Source organism: Mycteria americana, chromosome 5 (genome assembly GCF_035582795.1).
Source record: "Mycteria americana isolate JAX WOST 10 ecotype Jacksonville Zoo and Gardens chromosome 5, USCA_MyAme_1.0, whole genome shotgun sequence".
NCBI lineage: Eukaryota > Metazoa > Chordata > Aves > Ciconiiformes > Ciconiidae > Mycteria > Mycteria americana.
This window is the reverse complement of record NC_134369.1, coordinates 47772616-47800555: the sequence shown is the minus strand read 5'-3', so window position 1 is coordinate 47800555 and position 27940 is coordinate 47772616. Positions and strand designations below refer to the sequence as shown.

The following is a 27940-nucleotide window of genomic DNA, read 5'->3' as shown; positions in this document are numbered from 1 at the left end:
TCCGGTGCCTCCACGACGCATCACTGCGCCCCACCCCGCCGGGAAGGTCCGGGGGTGGCGTCACTTCCGGCCGCCAGCACGGGGCAGCGGGAGCCCGTGCTGGTCGCGCGTAGGAGCGGGCCCGACGCCGCGGCCGCTGCCGGAGCCCTCGGAGCCCTCGGTAACGGCGCTCCCTGCCCCCTCCCGCGCCTCGGGAGGGAGGGGACGGGACAGAACAGAACAGGACAGGACAGGAGGGTTCGGGCGGGGCGGGCGGGGCTCCCGGGGTGAGGGAGCTGCAGCCCGGCCGCCCCACCCGCTCCCCGTGCTCTGGTGTCCCCGCGGGGCGGTGGCCCGGCCCAGCCGCGGGTGGCAGCGGGAGGGACGCGGGCGGACCCGCTGCCGGCCCGGGGTGCCCGTGCTGGGGGCCGCCTGGCCGCTGCCCCTGGCAGGCCCGGTGCTACCGCGGCGGGGGTCTCCGCTCTGCCGGCGGCGGGTAGCCGCCCCGGGAGGGCCGGGGCAGTCGGGGTCGGGGCTCCCGGCGAGCGGGAAGTGTTGGCTCTGCCCGCCCCGTGGCGGGAAGCGCGGCGGCCTTCTAGCTACTGTCTGCTAATGTCTCTAGCTTTCCCTTTTGGTTTAGCCGTGCTCTCTGCACGCAATGCCGGTGTATCGGTGGCGCATCCGGTAGGTTGGGGCGGGGCTGGCCCCTGTGGGAAAGCCGCGGGGTTTGGTGGCCCCGCCGAGCCACAGCCGGTGCGGGCTGGAGAGGGAACCACAGCTCCCCTCCTTCCCCCCTTTTCTGTTTTGCGGAGCTGGGAGGTTATGGAGGTCTTCTGCCCCCTTTACGAATCTTGCAGGGCTGGCGTGCTTTGAAGAATTAATGTGATGCTGGCTTTGCTGCGCTCTAGGTCATGAACTTCATGAAAAGCAGTAGGTTGTCATTACCCGTAGTTCTTACCAACAGTTGCGACCTGAAGTCCTGGCAAATGAGCATAATTTCAGCTGTGCTTTCTGCAGCCATAATCGTCTAGTCTGACCCAAACTATCTTTTCTGCATATGTAAGGAAGCATTCTCCAAGTTCTTGGACTGGTCCCGGGCACGTGGTTTCTAGTGCCCTGTGCAGGGCAGGGTGAGAGATAGGCCTCTCTGTTGTTACCTATCTCGTGCAAGCTTCTGGGATTAGTGAGAACTTGTAGCTGTTGGAATCTTCCAAATGCAACCAGTTTTATCTGGCCTGCTGGTCAGAAAAAACAGCTACGCAGCCAGTGAGGTACTATGCAGGAGTTTCTTCCTGAAGCACTGGCCGCAGTAGAACTGTGACTGAGGCTCCAACAATGAGGAAGAAAACTAGACTGAAAGGAGAATTGGGCTCATTAGGGAAACCGTGGCTGAGCTTTCTGCCTGGGTGATTGTGCCAGGCTTAATTGTTAGTTGAGGAAATGCAGTTGGTGCAGCTCCCCTGGTGCTGCTTAGGTGACCTGAGTGGTTCGGGTGAAGAAAATAATCGAGGAGGAAGGGGGCAATCTGCTCTCCCCACGGGTGCATAGGGTGGCAAGTGGCTGAATGTTGTTCTGGCTTGGGAAGCAGATCTGGTGTCAAGATGAGACCTGCCTGAAAGTTGCCATCTGGCTGGCTTGCTGTGTTTGATGAGAATGCAAGGAGTTCACAGCCCTGGTACTGGTTCAGTTGTGATGAAAAGTCCTTAGACTTGGGCAGTTGGCAAAGGTCTCCCGTGTGTGGTTTTTTTTCCTGTTGTCACTATTTTATTTGGCTTGTGTGTAAATGCATATGCTGGATTCCTGCCCTGACAGGAGAATGACTGTTTTGTATGGACACTGGCCATTGATGTGGCTTTTGTCCTTGACAGCTGATACTGGAGCCTGCTCAGTGCCTTTTGAGCTGACTCTTCAGTCTTCTGTGGGTGTATTTTTAAGTTAGGTTCCCATGGGCATTCCTGTTTGTTGGTTTGTGCATGCTTTACTTTGTGTGAGAGAATACTGTGCCTTTTCACTCAGGGAGAATTGTCGTCTTGTGTGTGGCATGAGACGCGCTGGCTGTTGGTGGTGGACATTTGTGCATATGGATCGAGAGCATGTTCTGCTCCGAGATGAAGGGTTCTCTCATCTTGGTTGGATGAGGTAGCATCAACCTGCAGAAATGTTTTAAACCCATCTTTCTTCTTAATTTTGGAACTTGTCAAGGGAGAGAAGAAAGAAAGTTAAATTTATCAGTGCACCAAAAAACCAAGAGGCACAACAGATTTCTTAGGGTGTCAGTAAATCAATTCTGTATAGCCTGGCCCCATCTGGCTGTGTAGCTGTAGCCACATGAATATGCCATCACTGTGTAATAGTTCCTTTTGTATGTGCAGATACACTTGTGCTTCCTTCTCGAGCTTTGCCTTGTGTTTCTCTGGCTTCACAGCAGCAGTAATACAAACAAAATAGATTTCCATTACACTGGCCTTTCTTTCCTTGCTGACTTGAGAGAAGCAATGGCACTAATATAGTTTGTTTTATGATTCCATGCTGTCTATCCTGATTATGCCAGTACTTCTCCTTGAGTCAAACCAAGGTGAAGCTTTCCAAATCCCCGGTTTCCCTGCAGATGGCAGGAGACCATCACTTGCTCTGTCCTTGGATCAAAATCAGTAAGACCTGTCGAACAATTCAGCATGGTTTTTTTCCAGCCTAGCTATGATGGCACCTTACATTGCTGATTTTCAGAGTTCGTTTCCCAGATTGTTAGCTGGCAGTTCTTAGCACAGACACTATTTTAATTTAGATCTGCATTCTGATAAGTGAGTGGCAACATATCTTGGATACGAGCTACTCGCAGCTAGGTTCTATACCCCAGCGTATCCCAGCTGCAAGAGCATCCTTAAAGCTGCTGGCAGTGTGTATGCTAGAGGGAAGTTGATTGTATGACAGCGACTTTATCTCTGGTGGCCACCTGACTTGGTGTCTTGTTTACCACTTCACGTAGAGAGAATAAAACGAGAAGTTGCTGTGCTGATTGAAGGAGATAACCAATTCCCTGTGTCCAGCGAGCTCTGAAATTCTGCAACTCGGATCAAGAGACTCAGGCTTCAATTGACTTAAAACCCCCTGTAGTTGAAATGATGGGTCTTTCTCTTTTTATGCTTTCTAGAGGGAGGCTGTGTGACTTGTGGTGTGCTTTACAGAAGGAAAGAGGTATGGACTGAGGCAGAAATAGCTTGGGTAGATGAACCCACGGTGCCAGTTTTGTGTTGATGGTTTTTTTGGTGACATGAAGAGACTGGTTCTGTAAGGTGGTAGAGGGAGATCTCATAGATTCGCAAACATTGATAAGTTTCTGTGAAATTCCTCAGCTGTGTGGGGAGGAGCCACACACCTTCCATAGCGAGGCCAAGCTGGAGCAGAGTTTCAACCAGGCATTTGTAGCACAGACAAGTGGGTGTTAAGGACCATACGTTTCAATGACATCTTGGATATGTACTGTGAAAGGACTAAAATATCAAGGAAATTGCTAGGTCTGTGATTCTTAATGCACAGAGATATGAGTTTAGAAACCTGAAGCATCATCTAGGAGGAGAATGAGAACTTGTGCCCTGGGGACTGCAACATTGTTCGCTCAAGCAGAGGAAAGAAGAAAATAGCTGAGTGGGTGGGATTTTCCTTGAGATGTGGAGGAGGAAAAGACAGCGAGAGTCTGGCTGCTTCTGCAGCGCAAAGAGCTCTGCACAGACTTACCTGTTGGTTTTCATATGAGTTAGAAAGCTTAGTGGAAGTGTGCAAAGGCAGCCAGATCTGTGTGATTATTGGGATAGAGGGAAATAGGAGACATCTGAAGAGGAAGGTAGATGAAGGGAGAGTAAGGAGGAAGTGGCAGCTGAGGTGGTGGTATATCAGGCCGGACGAGCACATCACTTACATCCCCAGAAGAGGTGACTCTCTTTACAGACAGCTGCTGTGGTGAGCCTGGGTCTGTTCATTTAATTCTCACTCCTTTATATAATCTGTGTTCTGAATGAGTAGATACCGACTGTGTAGGCTCTGTGGCTTTTCTTCTGGCATATGTCCTGGTTTTTGTGGGCTGCATTAATCCTTGCTGTTAGATTTTTATTTTTTTAAATCTCGATCCTGACAGTAAACTGTAATTTACTGGATAGTGCTGCTGAAACTGAAATGCCTTATGAGGATACTGGTTTCCTGAACACCTAAAACAGCAGCAAAAAAAAAAATCTAGTTTGCTTTGGGGTCCAAGAACTTTCAAATATTTTTTTTTTTTTTTTTTTTTTTTAAGGCTTGACTATAAATAGCACTCTAGATCTGGGCAAGATCAGTTTAAGAATAGCACATGGCATTTTGTGGGGTGTAAAGGCTTGAAGTGGTACCTGATCCTTAGCACTCCTCATGAATAGCACGCAGGTTCTTGGCTGCTCCGTGAAACCCATGAGCCCAATGAAACCTATGGAGGCAGGATGTGTTTTGTTCCATCTTCAACCTGCTAGTTTGAATTGAGATTGTGACAGGTGGAGGTTGAGGATATGGTGAAGCCTAGCACCTCGTCAACAGCGATACCTTTATGGCACCGCTCCTATGTATTTGACGTCTAGTGATACTCTTGCATCTTACACCTCTCACATGTTTCTACTTGTGAGATTTGTCCACACCAATGGAGAGATCTAACTTTTCTCTCTGCTCTTCTTCCTTTTCTAGGGAAGCTAGCGAACAACAAGCTACAGGGAGCAGCATTGCAGGACCACCCTTTTCAACAAAGAGGTAGAAATTGCTGTGCTCAGGTCCTCACCTTTCAGCGGCGACTCTGTGATGCAAGTTCCAGGAGTTTCTCTTTCTGTGATAATCTTCTCTATGGCCTCTTCTTGCTGACCTTTGCCCCAGTGCTGGGCACAAAAAGGAAGGATGCTGAACAACGGGTACCCCCCTTTTGGCTTTTAGAACATGGGCACTTGTGTAAAGGTATGTGATTGCTCTTTGGTCGGAGGGATGGAATATCTGTAGAGGCCAGCAAAGGGGATTTGCTGGGCTGGAAAGTCATGGCTATTGTTGGGGGGAAATACCTCATTTAAGCTTTCTGCATGCTGATGTCCGCTGCTGCTGCTGTTGAGATGACTGATGAATAACTCCCCTTTTGTTTTTGTTTAAAAAAAAGAAAAAGCAGCTTGAATGCACAATGTAGCTTCTCACTAACTGAATGGTGACATGGCAAGCTATATTGTATGAATTAGTGTATGCCAAATTGTTTGTCTAATTGTCACACACGTTCCTTGCTGCTGCTCTTGTTCCATCTGTCAGCTATGTCTTGTCAACCAAACAGCATGTTGTTGTTCTGGGTGTGGTCTTTTTACTACATGTTTGTTTAGCACTCCCCTCAGTGAGAACTTGATTCTAGATTGGTGTGTCTAAAAATTGCTGTAATCTTAATAGTGTACAAAACGAAGGTTTTAGCTTGTGTGTTGATCAGTGAGAGTTTCAGCAGAGAGGGTCCACTTTGCAGAAGTGAGTAGGAAAATACAGATGGACTGTTTTCCTGTTGCATTCATACTTTCCGTAGTAGAGTTGCAGGGCAAAAAATGGATTCAGCTCTGCCCTAGAAGGATTTTGTTTGTTCTGAACAAATGGGGATGGTCTTGTCCACAACACTTTTATTCCATAGCTTTTTATTCCAAGATTGCTGGTTGAGGGTCAGCTTCTGTCCATTTTGCTGGTGGCTCTGTGATGTGCTTTCATGGCAGACTAGAAGTTAACTTTGTGACTTGCAGAAGCAAGTAGGTGTGAGAGTTTAGATGAGTGGCTTTTGGCCGCTGCTGTCAAACCTGGTGATCCTGCAAAAAGTAGCTCCTTCTTGCAGTACCCAGAGCCTGCTCTCACTGGTTTCTGAGGATAATATGTTGTTCTTCCTTTAGATCCCTGAATCTGAATGGGAACCTGTGATGGAGCGAGAACTGTTCCTTGTAGCATGCTGTGCTGTTTGCCTATTTCACAGTCCTACAGAATAATGCTTTAGGGGTGTCCTTGGAGAGGAAGATAGATGATCGATAGGTGTTTGTCTGAGGAATCGTAGATTAAATTTAGGCCAGTGTGTGTGAGGAAGGGTCATTGGACTGGACTTGGCCTATTTTGTGTTCTAGATGCAGCTGTGATCCTCGGCTGTGTGTCTCACCGAAGGGACCTGATGTTTTACATTATTGGTAAGTGAAGGAAAGGCTGCCACTCTATTTGTTGACCTCTCCATAGGCTTTAGAAGGGTTTCTTGAAAGCCTCTGCTTTCATGTTGGTTCAGAGTCTACCTAACAAACATGAAGTTACTGTCACCCTGCACTGTGCCCTCCACCTGGCAGACTTGCCTCTCCACCATTCTTTTTGTTCCTAAAGTCCTTCCGTTGACCTCATTCCTAAGCCATCCCCTTACTTTTTCTTTCGAGAACTAGTGCAGGGTTGTTGCCTCTGTGATGCTTCTTAATCCAGTCTTCATGTGATGTGCAGAGGTTGTGTAGCTATATGACTGTTTCCCTTAAAGGAATCTCTGTAGTTCTAATTTGCAACTCAAAAGGAATTCCATGCTTCTGTTGGGATGTCTGCTAGCCATACCCGAGACTCTGTACCACCTTTACTGATTTTCTCTGTTTGCAGTCATTTGCAGAGTTTTAAGGGACTTGTTATTCTCTAACCTTGCTTGTAGCATAACACAAACCATAAATGTTCTCACAATAGCTTCTGCCTTAAACACTTAATTTGCAGTTGAGTAGAATGTCATTAATAAAAGGCGTCTTGGGCTGATGCAGAGGGAATTTTGGTGCCTGACTCAGCTATGCTGCTGCAACCACCCTCTGTTCTCTCCTTGCTGCAGGTGGGATCACAGTATCTGTGGTAGCTTTCTTCTTCACCATTAAGTTCCTCTTTGAGCTTGCCGCACGTATAGTCAGCTTCCTTCAGCATGAGGACCGGGAACGCCGAGGGGAGCGAACTATTTATGACTACGTGCGAGGCAACTACCTGGATCCCCGGTCCTGCAAAATCTCCTGGGATTGGAAGGACCCCTATGAGGTGGGCCATAGCATGGCCTTCCGAGTGCATGTAAGGGAATATTTCTGTTTCCATGCAGCTTTCGGGGCAGGAACAGAGGTCTGAGTTAGGGATGGGCTCTTCAAATGTTTTTTTGTTGGGGCCAAGTTGGATGTAACTTAGGAATAGGAAAGCTATCTGTTTATGTCTTCTGCCCCCTGTAACTGTGTTGAAGAACTCTGTAAGTGCATATCTGAGGTTTGCACTCCTTAAAATCTTATTTCCCTCTCTTTAGAATCCTCTGAAGAGCTGGAGGAGACCAGGCTTGTCCTGTCTACTGCTTCCTTTACTGGGAAGTGAGTGGGCTGAGCCTTGCCGTCAGCAGACTTGGTGCTATCTTTCGGTTGTGCAGCGGAAGTTGGGAGCGTGGGAGTGGGCATTTTACCAAACCAAGAGCTGTAAACCTTCATGGCCGCTCCCCATTCCTCCAAAATTGAGTGTTATTCTGTCTGACCTGGAAAAGCCTGCCAAGGACTCTTGTTTCCCTCCAATCCCAAAAGGCCAGGTCTAGGGGAATGAGACAAGTATACAAATAAGATGGGTGAGGGGCCTGAACACTGAGAGTTTGGAGCTATGTGGAGAAAGTTTGAACAGGTTTTGCTGGGCTCATGTGCCCACCTTTCTGCCCTGCCTTCCCCACCCAGAAGGGTATCAAAATAAGAAGAAAGGTTCAGCTAGGTTGCCGTACCCATCCCTCTAGGGAAGGCGAGGAAAAGCCTTCTGCCTGAGGGTGAGTGAGGAGTTCTAACTCCAGGGCAGGCAGTTAAAAAGAGCTGAGGGGAAAGGGACTTGTTCTGTTCCTGTAATTTAAATGTATTCCCTTCACCTTACTGACTGTCACTCGTGGCAGCTCCAGCAATGTGCCCTTCCACTTCATGCTTGTCTCCCATTTGCTTAGCCCTTTATTCATCAAGAGTAGCTGTTGCATGCACTGGTTTCTCTGACTGACAGTCAAGATACATTCTACTTCAGGCCCCACGGCCTCCCTTATTTAGAAACGGGGAATAACAGTAACCTTTTGCTGACTGCAGGCTGATTGCAGATGGCAGGCAGGATCTGGCCCACAAGCTACCGGCTCTTGAAGAGCCATGCACATAGGGTTTCAAGGTGTAATTCTTTCCCTGTAAGGAAGTACTGGTCGAGGTTTGTTACCTTCTGAAATTGTCCAGCAGATCGGTGATTGAGCTGCCTGTGACTTTGTCTAACACGTTGTTTTCATGCTGATGCTTCTTATCAGTACAGACTGGGTCAGCTCCTTAGGTCTGCATCATCTCCACACTGTTTTCTGTAACAAATTGGTGAGAGGTTTTCCAGAGCTTAGCTGTACAAATGGACAAGATCCTCTTGTTTCTCTGAAAGGATGTGGCTTTGCTTTTTACCTTTCGGTAGTGGGTTCTCTTGGTTTCTGTTCTGGTATTGTACTAACAGTGCAGAGAAGAAATGCCTAGAGGCATGTTCTTTTCAGGGCACTCATTTGAACCCCAGCAGAAAAGAGAATGAGGTTGTTCAATGCCCACTTGAGCCCTGTTAGCCTGGGAGAACACAGCCTGTGTGACAGAGCTGGCTGTTAATTTTTTTCCTTTGCTGAGCTGGGGTTCTTGCCCTTGTTTCCCCAAGGCGACTTGCTTTCTCTTCCTCTGTGCACTGCATATTTTTGCTGACCTGGACTTCTCCATTTCCCATGCAGTTATTCTATAAAAATGGGCAACCCTTCCCTGCTCACCGGCCTGTGGGGCTGCGAGTTCACATCTGCCATGTGGAGCTAGCAATTGATATTCCTGTAACCCAGGAAGTTCTTCAGGAGCCTAATTCCAATGTGGTGAAAGTGGCCTTCACTGTGCGCAGGGCTGGAAGATACGAGATCACTGTAAAACTCGGTGGCTTGAATGTGGCCTACAGCCCCTACTACAAGGTGTTCCAGCCAGGTAAGGTCTAAGTGGCCCTGTAATGATTCAAATTAGATTTGGGGGTATTGGAGGCAGTTAGGTAAATGTGTTTCCAGCTAAAATAGGTAGGTGACAGGGAAAGGGTTACCCTTCACCATTCTCCTGTTGCTACGTATAAATCCTAGCAATAGACCCATGACTAAAACATACTTGTGACTACCAGTATGTGGCAAAATAGAAACTGCCTTACAGAATAAGTCATTAGTGCTGCTTAAACTCCCTAACCATGTGTGTTGTGTTCTCCATTTTGTAGCAAATTCTTCATGATCCATCTAGTAGTCAGAGAATGCCTTTTGTGAAAGTATTGAGTTACTTGTATCCGAATTGGAAATGCTGTCATGATTTGACTCTTTTCCTGTTTTGAATACCCTACTCTCTTCCTTTAAACTCCTGGAGCACTTGCTACCTTTGATTATACACTTCTTTAGAAACATTTCCTTTTTATCCATTTTAAATTTGTTTCCTTTACTTTTGTTTTTTGACCCAATCTGCATCTTTTCTATTTCAGGTACATGTTCATTGAAAGTACCCTTCCATTACATTGTGAATAGATACAAAGCTTGCTAAGATACCCTTTCAGAAAGAGGAAGCTCAGATACCCTCCAGGCTAAAGTTTGTTTGGCAAGCTGAATTTGCAGGTTTCCTTAGATGTCAGCCAACTCGTACTTTATATCTGCAGTGGGAGCAAGTTCTTGAAGGTTAGAATGGAGGAAAGAGCATTCTTTAGAGGGCTAGCAACTGTGTTTGCTTTATCGGTATTAAGTTTCTGACCCAAGGCAAACCCTGTGCACCACACCGTGTATTTCAGAGCTCAGATATTTTGGTTTTTGAATGTAGGGGTATAGAATGTGTTTAGATTTGATCAATTTTCAAGGGTATTGTGCCCCTGGTTGCTTTTCCTTTGCTCTTTGTAGCTTCACCTTGGAATTTGTTTGACTCTGAACTGTTGTTGTCTGCTTCAGGGATGGTGGTTCCCTCCAAAACCAAAATCGTCTGCCATTTCTCCACTCTGGTGCTGACCTGTGGGCAGCAGCACACTCTGCAGATAGTTCCCAGAGATGAGTATGACAATCCCACCAGCAATTCTGTGTCCCTGATAGATGAGCACAATTACAGCCTCTCCATCCATGAGGTGAGTGCAAACCCATCCCTTGCTGCTTCACTTCAGGTGAAGAGAGCCCCCTTTATTAATTTGTTTTCTGTTTAGCTGGGTCCTCAAGAAGAAGAGACCTCTGATGTTGTGTTTGAGAAGTCTGTGGTGTCCAATCGGCAGACTTGCGAAGTGTTCTTCCGACTCACCTTGCACTGTCGGGGGTGTTTCCATGCCTGCATCTCCTACCAGAACCAGCCCATAAGCAATGGTGATTTTGACATCATTGTTTTAAGTGGTGAGTCAAGAGCTACTCAGTATTCATTCTCCAGGTGTCCTGTTACAAGATGCTTTGCACACTCGTGTAGCAGAGCTAAATGTGGCTTCCCTGCAGGCTAGCCATGCTTAATTGCTCAAGGAATGCCTATTCATTTAAAAATGCTAAGGTAAATGAATCTGCTGCTGACAAGGGGGATTTCTGAAAGCTGGCACTCTTTGTTCCATCAGCAGATAAAAGCACATGTGTTTTTTTACCTATCTCAGGAGGTTTACCTCTGAAATTAGGCAGTTTTTATTGCTCGCTAGTACTTGGCATCTGAGCCAAGCGAGCCAGTCATGTATTGTATGTTAAGCTATATGGATGAAGAACACTACATGTAACGTATGTGCTTTTTTACAATTTTATAATTCCTGGTTTCTTCAGGAGTGAGCCAGTTTGCAGTGTGGCTGTCACGTGGCTATGCCTTCAGGCTGATGCTCTGAGACAGAGGTTCTGTATGCCTTTTTACTTTTTTTCTTGAACCAGTCACTGTCTGAAGCCAGGACAGACAAACTGCTGTCTTGAAACCTTTTCATCCTACTCCTGGGTTCTCTTTATCAGAGTTTCACTTGACCAGGTTTTCCTTTGGATGTGTAGCCTTTTCCTTAAAATCATAGTAACTAATTTGGTGGCGGTCTGTTGTTTCTTTACTTTTTGATTCTGGTCTCCGTTAAGATTTACACAACTCTCTTGTATCTATTTCCCTCAGAGAATGAGAAGAACATTGTAGAACGCAATGTGTCCACCTCAGGTGTCAGTATTTACTTTGAAGCCTACCTTTATGATGCTCCTAGTTATACCAACACTCAGTGGCAACTTCCACCAACGCACCTGAGCTCCTCCCAGCGCCGTCCTTCTACTGCAACTGAGGATGAAGATGAAGATTCTCCCTCTGACAGCCAAACCCCTGAGAAAGTGAAGAAACCCAAAAAAGTGTACTGCTATGTGTCACCTAAGGTAGATATTACAAAGTTACCACTCTTGAGCGCATGTTTAAAGTACACTGCAACTGAAGAGCTTCCTTGTGCCCTGTATCTTAGCTCCAGATTTAGGTGCCTCAGATTTGGTTAAAAAAGGTTTGCCTAAGGCTAGACAGCAAACATGGAGCTCATGACTGAGAATAATGTTAAAATACTCCTTGAAGTTTTAGGACTCCATGTGTCTTTCTAGGTCTGATCCAAAGCCTACTGGGAATTTTCTCACTGATTGTTCAATAGATATTCTGTTTGCCTTTCCTTTGCTCTGGTCAGGTCAGACCTGCAATTCCCTTTCTCAGTTTACGATACCTGTAGATCAGAACTTAGAGGAAGACACTTTGGAGATTTTATGTCTTTGTCCTGTTTCTTGAATGTTTCAGGGAAAAGAAAAGGGAAAAAAAATGGTCAGAGGACAAAGGGTAAATGTGTAAGTAGAAGAAACAGCATTCAAGCAAGTCAAGGGAAACTGAGGATTCTCTTATAGTGAGAATATGTTAACAGAAACTATTACCCCTTATTATTGCATTCAGGGAAACTAGAAAGAAAATTCCACTAAATCTACTGATAAATTTAAATTCACTTTGACAATATCCACCTGAGGATGTTAAGAGAGCTGGCTGACATCGTTGCAAGGCTGCTCTCCGTAATCTTTGAGAAGTCATGGAGATTGGGGAACATCCCAGAAGAGTGGAAGAAGGCTAATGTCACACCCATCTACAAGAAGGGCTTAAAGGAGAATCCAGGAAATTACAGGCTCATCAGTCTTACTTCAGTCCCTGGGAAGGTTATGGAATGAATCCTTCTGGGGGCTATCACAAGTCAAGTGGAGCATGTGATTTGGAAAAGCCAGCATGGATTCACCAAGGGCAAATCGTGCTTGACAAACCTGATTGCCTTCTACGACAAAGTAAGCTGCTCAGTTGATGTGGGGCAATCAGTGGACATTATCTACCTGGATTTCTCCAAAGCTTTCAGTAAGGTTTCCCACAGCCTTCTCCTAGAGAAACTGATGGGTTATGGTCTAGACAAGTGATCTGTGCGGTGGGTGGGGAACTGGCTGACAGGCCGCACACAGAGGGTGGTGGTAAATAGCTCCTTTTCAGACTGGCAGTCTGTCACAAGTGGGGTCCCCCAGGCATCAATATTGGGCCCAACACTGTTTAATATCTTCATAAGTGATCTGGATGATGGGATCATGTGTACCCTGATGAAGTTTGCCGATGACACCAAACAGAGTGGGGAAGTGGACACGTCGGAAGGGAGAACTACCCTGCAAGAAGACCTGGATAGGCTCGGAAGAGTGGGCTAACAAGAACCTTATGGAGTTCAACAAAGACAAATGTAAGGTCTTGCACCTGCGAAAACATAATCCAGGAGTGCAGCACAGGTTGGGATCTACCTGGCTGGGGAGCAGCTCTGTGGAAGGGGACCTGGGAAAGGGTGGACAACAAGCTCAATATGAGCAAACAGCATGCTACTGTGGCAAAGAAAGCAACAGGATACTGCATTGCATCAACATGGGCATGACCAGCAGAGATAAAGAAGTCATTATCCCACTTGGCACTTGTCAGGCCACACCTGGAATACTGTGTTCAGTTTTGGTCCCTGCTACACAAAAAAGATGTGGACAGGCTGGAGACGATCCAGAGAAGGGCCACAAAGATGATGAAAGGACTGGGAAGCCTGCCATAGGAGGAAAGGCTGAGAGAACTGGGTTTGTTCAGCCTTGAGAAAAGAAGGCTTAGGGGAGACCTTATCACCATGTTACAGTATTTAAAGGGTTGCTACAAAGAAGATGGAGACTCCCTTTTTACAAGGAGTCACATGGAAAAGATGAAGGGTAGTAGGTATGAGTTACTCCTGGTGAGATTCCGATTGGACACAAGAGGAAGATTTTTCACAATGAGAACAATCAGCCATTGGAATAATCTCCCCAGGGAAGTGGTGCATTCCCCAACATTGGACAGTTCTAAGATTCAACTGGACAGGGTGCTGGGCCATCTTGTCTAGACTGTGCTTTTGCCAGGAAAGGTTGGATCAGATGATCCTTGAGGTCCCTTCCAACCTGGTATTCTATGATTCTGTGATTAACCTACTGATCTGAATGCATTCTGAAAAATGCAGTGATAAATATCAAAGTGAAAGACTAATCCAGGAATTGCTTTCCTGACAAAGAAAGAAAGGGGGCTGTGAACTAATTATAGGATGAAGGGTGTTGCTAGAGATTTCTGTCTCTGCTGCATGTGGGTCTAAGAACTGACTTTGGGAATGAGTGCTGGGTCCTCCTGAGCTCAGCATCATTTCATCCTTGGGGTATTGTTCTGGACTTTTGTACTCTTTTCTATTACATTACCTGGTAAAGGAGATCACCAGAAGTGGGTACTGTTGCAGGTTCCCTTTAGGTGCCAAAGTTGTTAATGCGATTCTGATGCTTGCATAATCATATCCCTGGATATCTCTATATATATCCAGAGCATCTGTCCTGTACAGTAGATAGGTGTTACTATGCTGTTATTTCTTTAAGGGGTTGCTGTTCGTATTTGCTTTGTTTCTGGAGAAATGGTGCTCGTCATTTTTTCCAGTCATTGCAGCTAGAACAGGCTTGTGCAGGAAATGGTTTTGTGTTTTGTCTAAAGATGCTAAAATTTCATCTTAGCTTGCTCTCCAGAAGGCGACAGTTCCACAGTTAGTAGTTATTTGTTCTGGCAGAAATACACTGAGAAGAAATTTCTGCAGATCTCCTGGATTTAGCAATTGCAAGTGCTTTTTAAAAGTTGTTTGAAATGGTTGTGAAAATTAAGGAGTAGTAGCAATAGTTCTGTTAAGCAGTGTGACTTTTTCCAAAACCTTTTTGTCAATGCATTACAATCTTGTCTTGAATTCAGCCTCTCAAGTGTGCTTAACATTACCTTCCAATTAGAGTGGTGATGTTCTACTGAACACAATGGCTTACTGCTGTAAAATCTGTGTCATGCTGGTATCCCACATGCATCATAAATGCATGCAGTAAAGTCTTACTGACAAGCTGCTTACAGTTCTGTCCAGCTTTAAAGGTTTTTATGTATTGTGCCAGAGGAAGATGTCACCAAATGTTGCAGAAACCTGCCCGTGGTGTTGGAGGGAGGTCTGGCCTTATGGATCTGTCTTGTGCCTCGTGTTTCAGGGACAACCCTTGACAGAAGTGTGACCTTTAATGTTTTCTTTTCCTTGTGGTTACTCAGCAATTTTCAGTGAAAGAATTCTACCTGAAGATCATTCCATGGCGCCTTTTCACCTTTAGAGTGTGTCCTGGCACAAAGGTGAGCCTCTTTCCGTGTAGCTGTCACTGCATCTCCGTGTTATTAGCTTGTGGTCCTTGCGAATAATGGTCTGATTTTCGCTTTTGGAGAGAAGGGCTGCCACCCACAGAGCAACATTTTGTTGCGTAAAAATCAGATGTTGGAATTCCCTCTCAGTGCCTAAATTCTGCTAATATTTATGAATAGGAGCCTGTTGTATCACTCCTTCCTGCCTCTTGTCCCAATCCTAGGCAAAAATCTTGATTTCTTTTGCATTTCTCTTGTTTATTTTCCTCATAACCTTGCTAAAGTGCTGTGATTGTGTCCACTGAAGTCCCTAGGCTAGGGTGTGAGGTTTGAAGCAGCCTCCTAACTGGAGTCTGGCTGCTTGAAATAGTTATAATAGTTCCTGTTAACTGCATCTGCATGGGTAAGCAGAGAAAGTCTTAGAGCGCAAGTGGTGTTGCTCTGTCTACTGAACATGCTGTGCCTTCTGCATGATGAGTTTACCCTTTCTTGCATCTTTTTGCTGCTAGTTTTCATACCTTGGTCCTGACCCTGTGCACAAATTACTGACACTGGTGGTGGATGATGGGATCCAACCCCCTGTGGAGCTAAGCTGCAAGGAGAGGAACATCTTGGCAGCCACTTTCATTCGCTCTCTGCATAAAAACATAGGTAAAGGGGCAGTGAGGTGGGTACAGTAGTCAGGAAGTTAGCACTTGAGTCTGCTAGTTTCCCTTGGGAATGAAGATTGTCAGCACTGAACGACCTGTGATGAGAACTCTGATTTCTGGAGTCTCATGGTCTGTTCCTGTTGGTGCTTCCAATGAATGGATTTTATGATGCCAGCTGTTTCTTTTCAGTTTGGCTTTTCTGTCAGGCTCTTTGAAAGTGCACCTGTGAGTATCTGAATGTCAGCAAGACTAACTGCAAACTGCCTTTAGAGTTCTGCTTCCAAATTTTGCTGTAATAAACTCATCCTTGGGCTGTAAAGCTGACCTGTGCAATTAGTCTTAGGAATGCCTTATAGATGTTCAAGGTGTTGACAGCTTAGGCCTGACTGAAACTGTCACTATTCTCAGGAGGCTCGGAGACCTTCCAGGACAAAGTGAACTTCTTTCAGCGAGAGCTACGTCAGGTGCATATGAAAAGACCTCATTCGAAGGTCACGCTGAAGGTCAGCCGCCACTGTCTGCTGGAGTCGGTGAGTGTACAGGTCACTTCGCTTAAGCCCAATGCTTCCTCCATCCTTTTTCTTCTGCTCAGTGCCTAAATCCAAACTGGCACATGCTAGGACAACCACACTGAAAATTATTAGTCCTTCTGTTTCAAGACAGATGCCAGTAGACAGCTTGAGACGGGAAAAAGAAAAAAGAAAAAAAAATCTCAGGGTAGCTCCTCTGTGTTCAGGTTTGGTATTGTGTGGGATGCTGTGTTCCTTCTCTACAGCCAATTCAGGTCAGATCAATTTCTTAAGTAATTAGGAAACTTCAGCTCTGATAAATTTTTAAGGAACTCGTCGCAGAGTAAATCAGGCTGAGAGAGATGTCTAGGGTAAACGTGTGCATAGCCTGTAAAAGCAGGAAATCTGCTAGTGCTATTCTGTCCCCACTTTACATTGGAACCTGAGGCCCAGAGAGAGACTGTCTACATGGACCAGATTTGGGAGCGGAACCCAGAGCTTTTGAGCCTTTACCTACTGTTTTTCTGGTACAGAGCCGTTCAGTGAGATAAGCTGTCAAGTCAGGTATTACTGAGCTGCACACATGAAATTCTTGCATCGACAGGCTTCTAGTAGTGGTTCAGTGTGATAAAATATTCTGTAGAGTCCTTGAGTTAAGTCTTCACTGATGCTGGCCTGAGCTGATGTGTTTCTGAAATCAAACTTAAAAAAGAATCATTCATATAATACAGTTCTTAACTGACACTCTAAATACTGCGTACGCAGGGCAGGCAGTTATCCTGACTTAATGTTTCCATGTGTCTCACGACAGTAATGTTAAAAAGATGGAAAAAAACATTTCTGGGGAAAGGAGGAGTGGCTGGGATTTCCCTTGATTTAGAGTCATTAAATCTGTGTTTTGGAATATTTTCTGCGCGTATGAGCTTGCAGTGTTTACAAGATTATGTTTTACTTTATAGCTTGCTACAAAATAACTTCACTTCTAAACAGTATTTCCATGACACTTTTTTCCCCGATATTTGGGAAATTCCTGCACTGTCATGAGCACTGGTGTTACAGCCTAGTAAGACAAAATAAATTAAGTGCCATAATAATAACAAATGTAAGCTTTAGTGTCCAAGGTTGACAGGCACAATGAATGTGACCAATGTATTTAGCCCAGAGGTGTGACTAGCGTGATGCGTTAACCTATTTGAAGACAAGCTAAGCCAAAGCTATGACTTAGGCTTGCTACTGTATGACTGAGGACTGCTGTGTAGCTTTTTTTAATTTTCTTTAATTGGAATCCAGAATCGAGACACAGGAAGTTCTAGACACTTGAAATATTTCGTTACTTTTTTGCATCGTGACTTGCTTTGAGTATGAACTCAGTGAACCCTTCAAGCTATTTTCTAATGCTCTCTGAAATGTTCCTTTTTTAAATGTAACTTGTGGGCTGACAGTGCTTTACAGAAATTGCTCCTTCCCACAGGCATTTTAATACTTTAAACAATACTGTACTGCAGCCTTGAGAGGGATACATCTGTGCTGTGCTAAGACCTCACACTGGTTTTAAGATGAGCTGTATTTATGTGGATAATGTGTCTCATAACAGAAAATGAGAAATTGGCTTCTGTGGCTTTGGACAAATAAGAATTAGACCTTAGGAGTTCCTAATTCTCAGTTTTATACGTTAGAGTAGTAGACTGTTTCTTCTGTTTTGTGTTGCTTGAATTGCCCATCCACATGTGCAGGATTGCATATTGGTTATGGGGTGCCAAGCAGTAACAGCTGCTGCTATTTTCTTTTTTTTTTTTCCAGTCTTTTAAAGCAACACGAAATTTTTCTGTTTCTGACTGGAGCAAAAACTTTGAAGTGATTTTTCAGGATGAAGAAGGTGAGTTATCCTGTGAATATATTTGAGGAGGAAGTGAAAGGAATGATGGTGGAGTAGTTTTAGTCGGAAATTCTGGTTTCTTGTAGTATGTCTATTCTTTGTGGCTTTCCAGCCCTTTCACTTTCTCACAGATGTTAGTGAATTATCCTGCTGGTGGTATTCTATCCCTACTTTACATAGGGACCTGAGGCCCAAATGAAAAATATTAGGACTACGTTTGGGAGCAGAACCTAGAGTTCTGGAGTCCCTGTCTACTGCTTTTTTGCTATGAAGTTGTTCACTGTGATGAGCTCTCATGTCAGGTAATACTGAACAGCATGTATGAAACTCTTGAATTGATGACCCATGGATGACCAAGCTTCTTTTATCTTGTAGCTCTGGACTGGGGAGGTCCACGCAGAGAGTGGTTTGAGCTCATCTGTAAGGCGTTATTTGATACCACCAATCAACTCTTTACCCGCTTTAGTGATAACAACCAGGCCTTGGTGAGTCTGCAGTTCCCATGCTGAATGCCCAGAACTGTGTGCATTGACATGCTGCTAGTTAAATAATGCTGCTGCTAAATTCATTAAGTGGTGTGCAACCTTACCCATTCTTTAGCTTGCCTGCAGTCACTTCCAGTGCCTTTCTCAAATCTTTGATTAATGATCTTAACCCATTGAAGTGTCAAAGAACTGCCTGGATGAACTGCCTGGAAGGCTGGATTTCTGGGCAAGAGGAGGTGGCATCAGAGTGTCTAGAGGTTTTGTTGGGTCTGAATGTTTCTGGATCCATTTCTGCTCTCATACAGCTTCTGGCCTGTGCATGTGAAACATTTTGTATTCTTCCTAGGCAGGCTTAGGCGTTTTATTTCTATTGCTTGGCTTTGAGGATATTACACTACAGCTCCTGGGGCAGCCTGAGAAATGCAGTGACTTGAACTGGTCCCATACTTGCTATTTGTTCTAGTCTTGTCTGGTACTTGGATGTTTCATTTTGCTTCCTCTTCGCAGGTGCATCCAAATCCAGGGCGTCCCACATATTTACGACTCAAAATGTATGAATTTGCAGGCCGCCTAGTAGGAAAGTGTCTTTATGAATCATCTCTGGGAGGTGCTTACAAACAGCTGGTTCGAGCTCGCTTCACCCGATCCTTCCTGGCTCAGATCATAGGACTTCGTATGCATTACAAGGTAAAGCTTCCCAGCCTTGTCTGAAGCCTGTATTGGTCTGGGGAGAGGTTGAACATAGGTGTAGTAGAAGCAGATCCAGAGTCCTGCTTAACAATGTATAGGGGGTTTTTTTCTTCCCTTCATGTCCCTGCCTTCTTTTTCTTTCACACAGTATTTTGAAACAGATGACCCAGAGTTCTATAAATCCAAAGTTTGTTTTATACTGAACAATGATGTGAGTGAGATGGATCTGGTCTTTGCTGAAGAGAAGTATAGCAAAACAGGACAACTGGAGAAGGTGAGGGAGGCAGTTCCTGAAGGTGGGACAGTTTAACCCCTTCTGCCTGTAGCAGGGGAGGCAGAGAACTCTGCTGTGTGCCCCAGAGAACTGAGCTTACTCTGGGCAGTAGCTCCTTGCTTGGTTTTATTCTGGTTGGGAGTTCAGGTTTGGGGAATGCTGCTGGTCACACTCACGTCAAGTGTTCTCCTGTTTTCAGGTGGTGGAACTGGTGACAGGAGGGGCTCAAGTACCAGTGACCAATGAAAACAAAATCTTGTATCTAAATCTGCTTGCGCAGTACAGGCTGGCTAATCAGGTTAGGGAAGAGGTGGATCACTTCCTGAAAGGTAACATGCTATCTGCTCCCTGCTCCTTTCTGCCTTTATGTCCCAGGGGATAGCACTTGCTGCTCCTCTTCCCTCTTCTCTTCCAGGTCTTAACGAGTTAGTTCCTGAGAACCTCCTGGCTATTTTTGATGAGAATGAGCTTGAGGTAATTGCTGCCTCCCTAAGCATCTCTACCCTTACTTCCCCTCTCTGACAAATGAAGTGCTTTCTGGATCTGGAATAAAGCCAAAATGTTTCTTCTCTAAGCATTTTAAGCATTTTAAACATTTGTAATTTGCACAGTAGCTGTTTCCTGGGCTCCTGACTTTCTGACTGCAGTCTCTTGCCTTTCAGTTGCTTATGTGTGGTACTGGAGATATCAGTGTCTGTGACTTCAAAGCACATGCTGTAGTGGTAGGAGGATCTTGGCACTTCCGTGAGAAGGTAAGTGAAAGGGTTTCTCCCTCCTGCTTGCTGAAACCAGTTATCCCAACTACAGCAGAAGACAACTTAAACTGAGAATAGATTTTTTGGCTGTAAATTAGGCTTCCTGAAGGACAAACTGGAAGATTTGGGGGTCAGGAGTTAGGACTGCACGCATTATGAAATAATGTTTCCCCCTAGAGAAATCCTTCAGCCTGGCTGACTAGAGATTATGCTTAATCAGTTACCAGCAGGAAAAAATCAGCAGCAGTGGTCTTTTTAAGAAAATCCAACAAAGCACTAATTAAGAACAGTTCAGTAGGGAATCAGGAGGAATTGGTGGGAATTATTGCTACTGAAGACATTCATGGCGATATACTTCTCTCTAAGGGATGCTTGAAGATCATGGTTGCAGCCCACGTGGAGTGTTTGGAATTCAGTGCTGTGGTAAAGACTACTGATGTGGTAGCCTAAATTTGTACCCTGTAATTGTTCCCATCCCTCCCTGCCTTTCCCTGTGGGAGGAGTATGGGAATGGTAGCAGCTTCATTTAGAATAATAACAGAAGCTGCCAAAACACCCAAGAGGATAAGAGATTGGGAGTAAAAGCTTCTAGCTGTAAATGCTGGGATGGTTCCACCTTCCTGCAAAAGTATTAGAGGATGTGAAAAAGCAAAAGATTAGCATAGTGCAAGAAGCAAATGAGCTTCTGCATTGTAAACCTACCTCATTGCCTATGCAGGTATTTCTGAAAAGAAAATCTCTGTGGGGCGAGCAGAAGCCTTTTTGCCTTAAGGGAAAGGACTGGTGGGATGTGGTAGCGTGGGACATCTCTTAACTGATAAGGAGAAACTATGTAATACTGGCCTCTGTGTCCCCCTGGTAAAACAAAAAAATTCTTTTAGTAGAGTGTTTGCTTGCAAGGGCAATTGACTGATCTTCTTGCAACTTGCTTATATGCTTATTTGATTTCCTTGGCTGACCTGGCTTTACCTTTCCTGTTCCCTTACAGGTCATGAGGTGGTTTTGGACCGTGGTCTCCAGTTTCACACAGGAAGAGCTGGCCAGGCTCTTGCAGTTCACAACTGGTTCCTCCCAGCTGCCCCCAGGAGGGTTTGCTGCACTCTGTCCATCTTTCCAGATCATTGCGGCTCCAACTCACAGTACTTTGCCGACAGCCCACACTTGGCAAGTATCCTGGGGTGGTAGGACTTTCTGCATTGTGCTTTTGGGAATGACACCACCTAGTTGTGGTGGGCAAGAAGTGTATAACATGTAATGTGTGTGATGCTCGTGTCTGCCCGTCTAAAAGCAGCTGATGGGGATGGTCCCCTCTCAGATCTAGTCTGAATGGAATTTTTCTTTTGTTTTACAGTTTTAACCAGCTGTGCCTCCCTACTTATGACTCCTATGAAGAAGTGCACAAGATGCTGCAGCTAGCTATCAGCGAAGGTTGTGAGGGCTTTGGCATGCTGTGATTTCCCCTTTCCAGGAGACCACTTAGCCTCCTGGCTCTTCGTGGCAAGACCCAGGTTCAATCCTCTGCTTGTTCTCCTTTCCTTCACATGGGCAATGGAGGCAGAGCAAAGACTCCATGTAAAGGAATTTGTCATCCAGAAGATGTCACATGGCCTTTCCATATCCCAAATATGTCATCAAGAGCTCATCTTTTCCCTTTCCCTCATTCTCTCTTTGGTTCCGTGTGAAACAGCAAAAGGACTGTGGTGCATTCATCAAGGAGATATTGCACTTGATTTCCCTGCACCCTGTACACCCGTCCTTCTGTGAGAAGATGAAGTTCATAAGCAGAAGTTACAGTGAGGTGCAGGAGATCTGCTGAGCTGCCGTTATCGTAGCTCTCTGGGAGGAAGAGGGAAGACCAGCATGGAGCTCTGCTGGAAACCTGGCTCACGGGAAGCCTTAGTAACTTTCCATGTCTTGGCTCAACTCCCCCAGTGATGCTCCCCGATAGCTCAGCTAACTCTGACTCATGAAGAGTATAGGGTTGTCCATCCTTTCAGCACCTGACCCAGAAGGGTTTCTGATTCTCCTTTTCCATCTTGCTCTGGATGCTGCTGTTGCCTGTGCCACAGAGAAAAATGGGCAGTATCCACTGGAGGGAGTAACCCAATGGGGAGAACAATCTCATCGGAGCACAAGTGCTGGCCCTGACAGTGATCCTGTACTACCTCCGCCAGGGTCCAGCAGCAGAAGCATCCTTCTCCAGCAGTGGCTGGTAATGAGCCTCTGCAAATGAACTGGAAGAGGATTTTGTCCTCCATTGAATGTTTCTGACAGTTGACGTTGCACAGGAAGCTGTCCCATGCCCTTGCCTTCTTTTCCATTCCTCAGGAGAGAGAGTATGGGCATGAGTGTGATCCCTCAATGCTGAGCACCAATGCCTATCCCACTTTCACCTTCAGGGTATGTATGTTATGTAGTAACAGTGACAGGTCAGTAAGCAGCTACAGTGTGCACTGGGCTCGCGTTTGTTGTTGGGGTGATGGTACTGGGCAGAACGTGGTACCTCCACCCCGGCATCCCACAGGGTCTTGGCTTCTACCTCTATCATGCAGCAGCCTGAGGCTTCTCTTTCTCTACTGCATTTCAGGCAGAGTTTCCAGAGGGGTGCTGGTGCCTGGAGAGCAGCTGGCTTTCTGTCCTCCCAATCTTCCTACCTTCTTTCTTCAGCTCTCCTTTCTTCCTGTTCCATTCAGTGCTGCTGGCTTTCCAGCACAAAATGTTAACTAGAACTTCACTCAAGTGATCACTCAACAGCCTGCACTCACCATTGTCTGGCTTGTGGGGAGAGGAGTGGGCAGACCAGCATGAGAAGTAAGCTTAGGATTGGGGTGTGTTGTTGCTGGCAGTCCATTCAGCCCTTCCCAGGGAAATAAAGGGAAGGGGAATCTGGGAATCTTGATAAGTTCTTCAGTGAAGCAAAATTCAAGATCTTTAAGTTCTCAACAGTCCCTTAGACAGTTCAGGTCAGGAGTCAAAGGCATGCAGGAGTCAAAAAGTCATGCAGGAGTGTGAGAAACCTGTATTGCTACTGCCTGCAACGTAAGCTTTCACTGGATTATGGAATCGCTGGATTTCTTCCAGAATGGAGTCTCAGACTGGCATCCCTGAGCTAATTTTAGAACACCATATTAGATGAAAAGTTGCATCATCCTCTTCAGCCCCCTTCTGCTGTCCTCAAGCTGATCTGGGCAGACTTCTGCACAGTACGGATATTTTAAGATAACTGTGTGTGCTTTTCCAGTATAGCTTAGTGGAATTGACTGGGAATTTAGGGGAAACATTCTACATCTAGAAAATGTTTTTAAGGCAGCATCTTAGCCATTCTTGGGCTGAGTGTGTTACTTCTGTACAGAAAAAAATAAGCCATTTTGGTGCCAAAAAGCATCCAGCTGAGCATTGAGACTACTCAGGGGGATTTCTTTGCCTTGTGAATTCATTCCCTCACTGGCACTGAGGTGCTGGGAGGCTGCCAGCTTGAGAGTTGCCGTTGTTGCGCTCTGACAGATCACTTTAGTAGTGGCTATTCTCCCTTTTTTAATGCAGACTCCATTCTGCAAGGTCCTGACCTCCTTTGGGTGGAGGGTATGGTATCATTTTATTTACACTGCAGATGACTTCCATGGTCAGTAGAGTTACAGCTCCTGTTTTCTCCATGCCACCACTTCACTGCTTTCTCCAGGGACTGAGAGGAGGTGGCAGTGCTCGGCTTAACTCCTGTTTGTTGGGAGGCGTAGCTTGGTGCTGTTCCCACGTTGCAGCCTTCTCTTGCAGTCTCACCTGGTGAGGATGTTTCCAGCCTTGTAGCTATGGGCCAACTCTGCCAGTGACATCTTCCTCAGGAATCTTCTCCCTTCTTCTCTTGAGCTGGACTTTTTTTATTCTGAGGACAAAGTAGTTGGACATTGGGCAGTCTTCCTCTGCTGGAAAGAGCTCCTAAATGCATGGCATTGCAGCCAGCACCCCACGCTTCCCAGCAGCTGTGCAGATGCCAAGGACTTTCTTCTTAACACAAGTGCAGTCAGGACTGTGATGGGTGCTCTTAGTCAACTAAACCCATCCCCACTGTTTCTACAGGCCCCTAGCTGGTGCCATGTTTCTGAGATCCATCACAATGTTTCTAAACTTGTCTCTAGCTTTATACCCTTTCCCAGTGCAGTCACTTTTTAATGCTGCCCTTAACACTGGCAATGGGGATGTGCTTTGGTCACCTATACTGTATATTACTTCTGGCAGAGGCTCGTTACTTTTCTTTTACCCTTTATTTATTCCCACTTAATAGAGCCCCTTCTGTAGAAATCTTTAGGATCCTGGTATCATCTCAGACAGGTTCCATGTTTCCTGAAGCTGCTTTGAGGTGCAGAGGGCCTGGCTTCAGCCTACACCTGCAGGTCATGTTGCATGTTTTTAGAAACCAGGAGCTGTGGATGATACAGGTCAAATCCTGGTTCCTTCTGGTGAATTTCTGGCAGAGTTCAGCCAAAATTTGGAAGCCTGTGGTTGTAGTAGCTGATTTTGTAAATAGTTTGTATAATAAATAAAGTATTTTAAAAATGCTGCCTTCTCAGCTCAGTATTCTTTTGGGGCTGTACAGAGGGAATCAAACTGGTTAGTGCTGTCTGTGGTTGAGGGGCCTCTCCAGGTCTTTGGGTGTCTCGCAGAGGTCTGCTGCAGGGGGGAGAGGATGGTTCTCCACCTGCAGCCTTTCAGGATGCCTGGCTGAACCCAGGACCTGTGAGCTTCTGGGAAGAGGCAGGACTCTGGGCTGGGGCTCGCAGGCTACTGTGAGGTCTCTCTGCAGTAGGCTGGAAAATGGGCTGAAGCAGCTGGTAATGCCAGAAAGTATTTTAAGGACTCTTTTATGTAAATTAATAATGCAGTTGATGCAATTACTTTTTCACCTCACTGTGTATTACCTGACTCTTTGGGATGCAGGTATTTGTGCTGCTTGTACTTCACTGTACTGTCGAGAGGGTTAGATGAAGCCAGGAGAAGAGGGGGCATTTGAGTCCTTTGCACCTTTTTAAGTTGTACAAAATGTTTTCAGATTGCAGGGTGGAAACAATGTACCTGCAAGTGTCTGCTAACAAACAGCGGAGTAATTAGTAAGTTGACAGCTTGTTGCCTTCAGGGGCAGTGTCTAATTTCTGTGATTCTCTGAGCTTGAGCTGTTCCCAGCTCTGATGAAAAGCATTCAATTTATCACTGGTTTTCCTTGGAATTTTTTTTTTTTGTAGCTTAAGGATTAAAATCATAACTTTAAAACTTGAGAAGATTCTTCAACATGATTCTGTGTCTGTTAGCATTGCTGTAAGACGATGAACACACTGTTTCCTGGGCTATAGAAAGATTTAGCCCATCTTTCCTGGGCTGTACAAAGGTTTAGCCCATCTTTAGCCAGCATAGCACTGACTGGCTGTGTGTGTTCCACCATATAACTAGGCAGACGTTCTCACGTATTATGAAACCAGCATCTAGCCTTGATTCTGGCTTTCAAGCCATGAGCACTAGTAAAGAAGAGAGTGAGCAGTGTATGTGAGTCTCAGGGATTGCAGCAATGCTCTCTGTAGCATTGGGCTGGGTCATGGTATTATGTAGAAGCTTCCTTGTGGGAACAAAGTTGTCTTATGCTGGACTCGGAGGAGACAGACGTTAGATAAAGCAGTGGTGAGCGTTATGAAGAATCCAGAAACTGAAGTTCCAGTGTCCCCTGGAAAACGCAGAGGTTGTGAGTCTAGAGCTGCTGGAGTTGGGGTCGAGGCACTAAAAGGTGGGTGACTTTGTCTGCAAACCTGGCATGAGAAAAATGCATGCACACAGCAAACCATGTGGATATATCTTTACATGCCATGACCAGTATTACTCATGGAAAGGGGCCAAGTTGAGGCTGGAGTTTTCAGAAACCCTGTCTTGTTTGGGTGTGAACGAGAGAGCTCAGCTTGCTGGATTACTTTAGCATGAAGTAGGTTCTAAAGTTTCTGCCTCTCTTTGCAGGATGCGTGATATCATCTGGCTGCCCACATTGTCCGTCCTGATCATCAGGTTCTTGTGATGTCTTGGAGAGGGAGTGGTGACAGTGACCTGTTGCTGACTCCGCAGCCTCCATTTATCCTGGCACCTGGCATGGACTTGGGGCTGGGAGAGAAATCATGCCCATGCACTTCATACTGGAATCCTACATGCCCCAGCTTGTGTGTCCAGCAATAGCAAGGAGTTGCCTGATCTCTTAGGATCCTTGATTCCATACATGGCCACTTGATCTGAGATGTGTCAAGATGTGCTGCTTGGGAAACTGCATTTTTGTGCATTCCTCTGATCACCTTTCTGTTTGCCTCAATTGTAGAACTACGGAGAAGGAATTTCTTCAGATACCTGAATGAGAAAATGGGGAAATGATGCTTGACTTGGATAAGATTTCTTCTTGCTTTCATAGTGTTATGGCTGAGTTGGTCAGTTGGACCAGGCTGTAACTCCTGGTTCCCATAGTGAATTACTATGTTTTGTATGGTTTTGGCCGTTCTGCTACCGTCTTGTGTCTGACTGACCTGGCACATGACAGCAGAAAGAGTTTGAACATGTGATTATGGGAACTATAAAAGGAAAACACTTACGGGAAACAGCAAAGTCCACCAGAACATCAGCCTGTCTTGGCTTCAGCCTTACGATGCAGAATCTGAGATTTTAGGATCTTCACCTTAAACTCTTTCTTTGTTTGTTTTTTTCATTGAATGCGTGAGAAACCCTAATCTCTGCTCTCCAGAGCTTGAAACTTGATTGTAGAAGGGAGGTGTTACTGCATGAATGTGTTCATTTTTAGACATAATTTGCTATAACTTTTTTGCAGTAAAATGAAACAGCTGTAGCTGAAGTTCACCCAAAATTCCTGATCAGTCTTTTCCAGCTACCCTTCTGCAGGGATGGCGTGCTACAAAGTGTGTTGGGGCGTGGGCAATTGCACACGGGGCTGGAAGTGGGGAGTGAGGCCCAGAGCCAAGCCTCTCAGCCTTGATATAAAGCTGCAATGAAGACAGACGAAGGAAGCGGAGCTCTTGCACCATATGAGGGATGGAGAAACTGGAATTGGCCTAAGGCTGCTCCAGAGTTTTCTCTGAGGCATGTAAAGGCCAGACTGAGTTTGGGTGGTTTTTGGGGGAGTGACTCTGCAGTGGCCAAAACCAAATTCTTCTCTCCCTCTTGAGGCAATTCTCTGATAAGCTGCAAGAAGTGTGTTGGCCCGTACCCACCCCTTAATTTAGGGATTTATGCTAACATAATTCTGATGGCCTGTAAACTGATGCAATTTTCTGAGTAATCGTAGAAATCTCATCTCTTACCAGAAGAAACAGCTGCTTGGGGCTCTCTTGTGTTTCAGTAGCTGAAGTGTGAGGTTGCCCCGAGATGAGATGGTGTCGCTTACGGCAGTGGGTGAAGAAACACAGGGAAATACAATTCTCTGCAGTCCTCTTGGAGGATGGTGGAACCAGCTCCGGGGGTTCAGATTTGTCTGGGGAAGTGATTTGCTGTTAAGAGACTAGCTCAGATTTGCAGAGGCCCCTGTTGCTGGTGTGGAACAGACTTGGACTCCTACTTAGGGGCAACTGGCAGCCCCTTCTCCCTTGCCTATGACTAGAGCAGTCAGCAGTGGTACGCAGCCTTCCCTCTCCTAGGCCTTTTCGTATTGGGAACAACATGCAATATACTGGTAGCAATTGTAGTCACTGTTGAAACTAAAAATTATAGTACAAAAATGTTGCCTTGGTGTCTTCTAGTATGACATTGAACTGCTGGCTTTCTGCTGCGTGTCCTCACCCATTGAGAGCAGCTCACTAGGCTGCTGTCTCTTATGCTGAGCAGTGTTGTCTGGTTTCCTTCTGCTCGCTCTCTTCCTGTTCATCTTCTGTCCTTTCTCTCCATCTCATTCCCCATCCCAAAGAGCAGACAGTCTCTCTGTCCGGATGTTCTGTAGCTCCTTGCACAATGGGGCCCTGTTTCAAGATGGGAGCTCCTAGTGCTACAC

General features: G+C 45.7%; 1 protein-coding gene across 5 annotated transcripts; it reads left to right on the top strand.

Annotated features, from left to right (window-relative positions):
- The first annotated feature begins 62 nt into the window (after positions 1-62).
- On the top strand, positions 63-27638 carry AREL1 (apoptosis resistant E3 ubiquitin protein ligase 1). Of its 5 annotated transcripts, none has more exons than XM_075503247.1 (21): positions 63-160; positions 4684-4944; positions 6117-6176; positions 6836-7062; positions 8738-8975; positions 9959-10128; positions 10204-10384; positions 11115-11362; positions 14604-14681; positions 15197-15338; positions 15746-15867; positions 17647-17722; positions 18098-18207; positions 18715-18894; positions 19046-19171; positions 19371-19500; positions 19587-19645; positions 19834-19923; positions 20293-20349; positions 20915-21090; positions 21278-24470. In XM_075503247.1, the coding sequence occupies exons 3-21, from the start codon at positions 6161-6163 to the stop codon at positions 21378-21380; spliced, it is 2529 nt and encodes an 842-aa protein (XP_075359362.1). In that variant the 5' UTR covers positions 63-160; positions 4684-4944; positions 6117-6160; the 3' UTR covers positions 21381-24470. The 5 variants fall into 5 exon arrangements, 4 of the variants coding, with proteins under 4 accessions (XP_075359362.1, XP_075359363.1, XP_075359360.1 ...); XR_012775940.1 differs by lacking the exon at positions 63-160 and adding an exon at positions 25918-27638 and having other exon boundaries at positions 4813-4944; positions 21278-22326; XM_075503248.1 differs by lacking the exon at positions 20293-20349.
- The last annotated feature ends 302 nt before the right edge of the window (positions 27639-27940 follow it).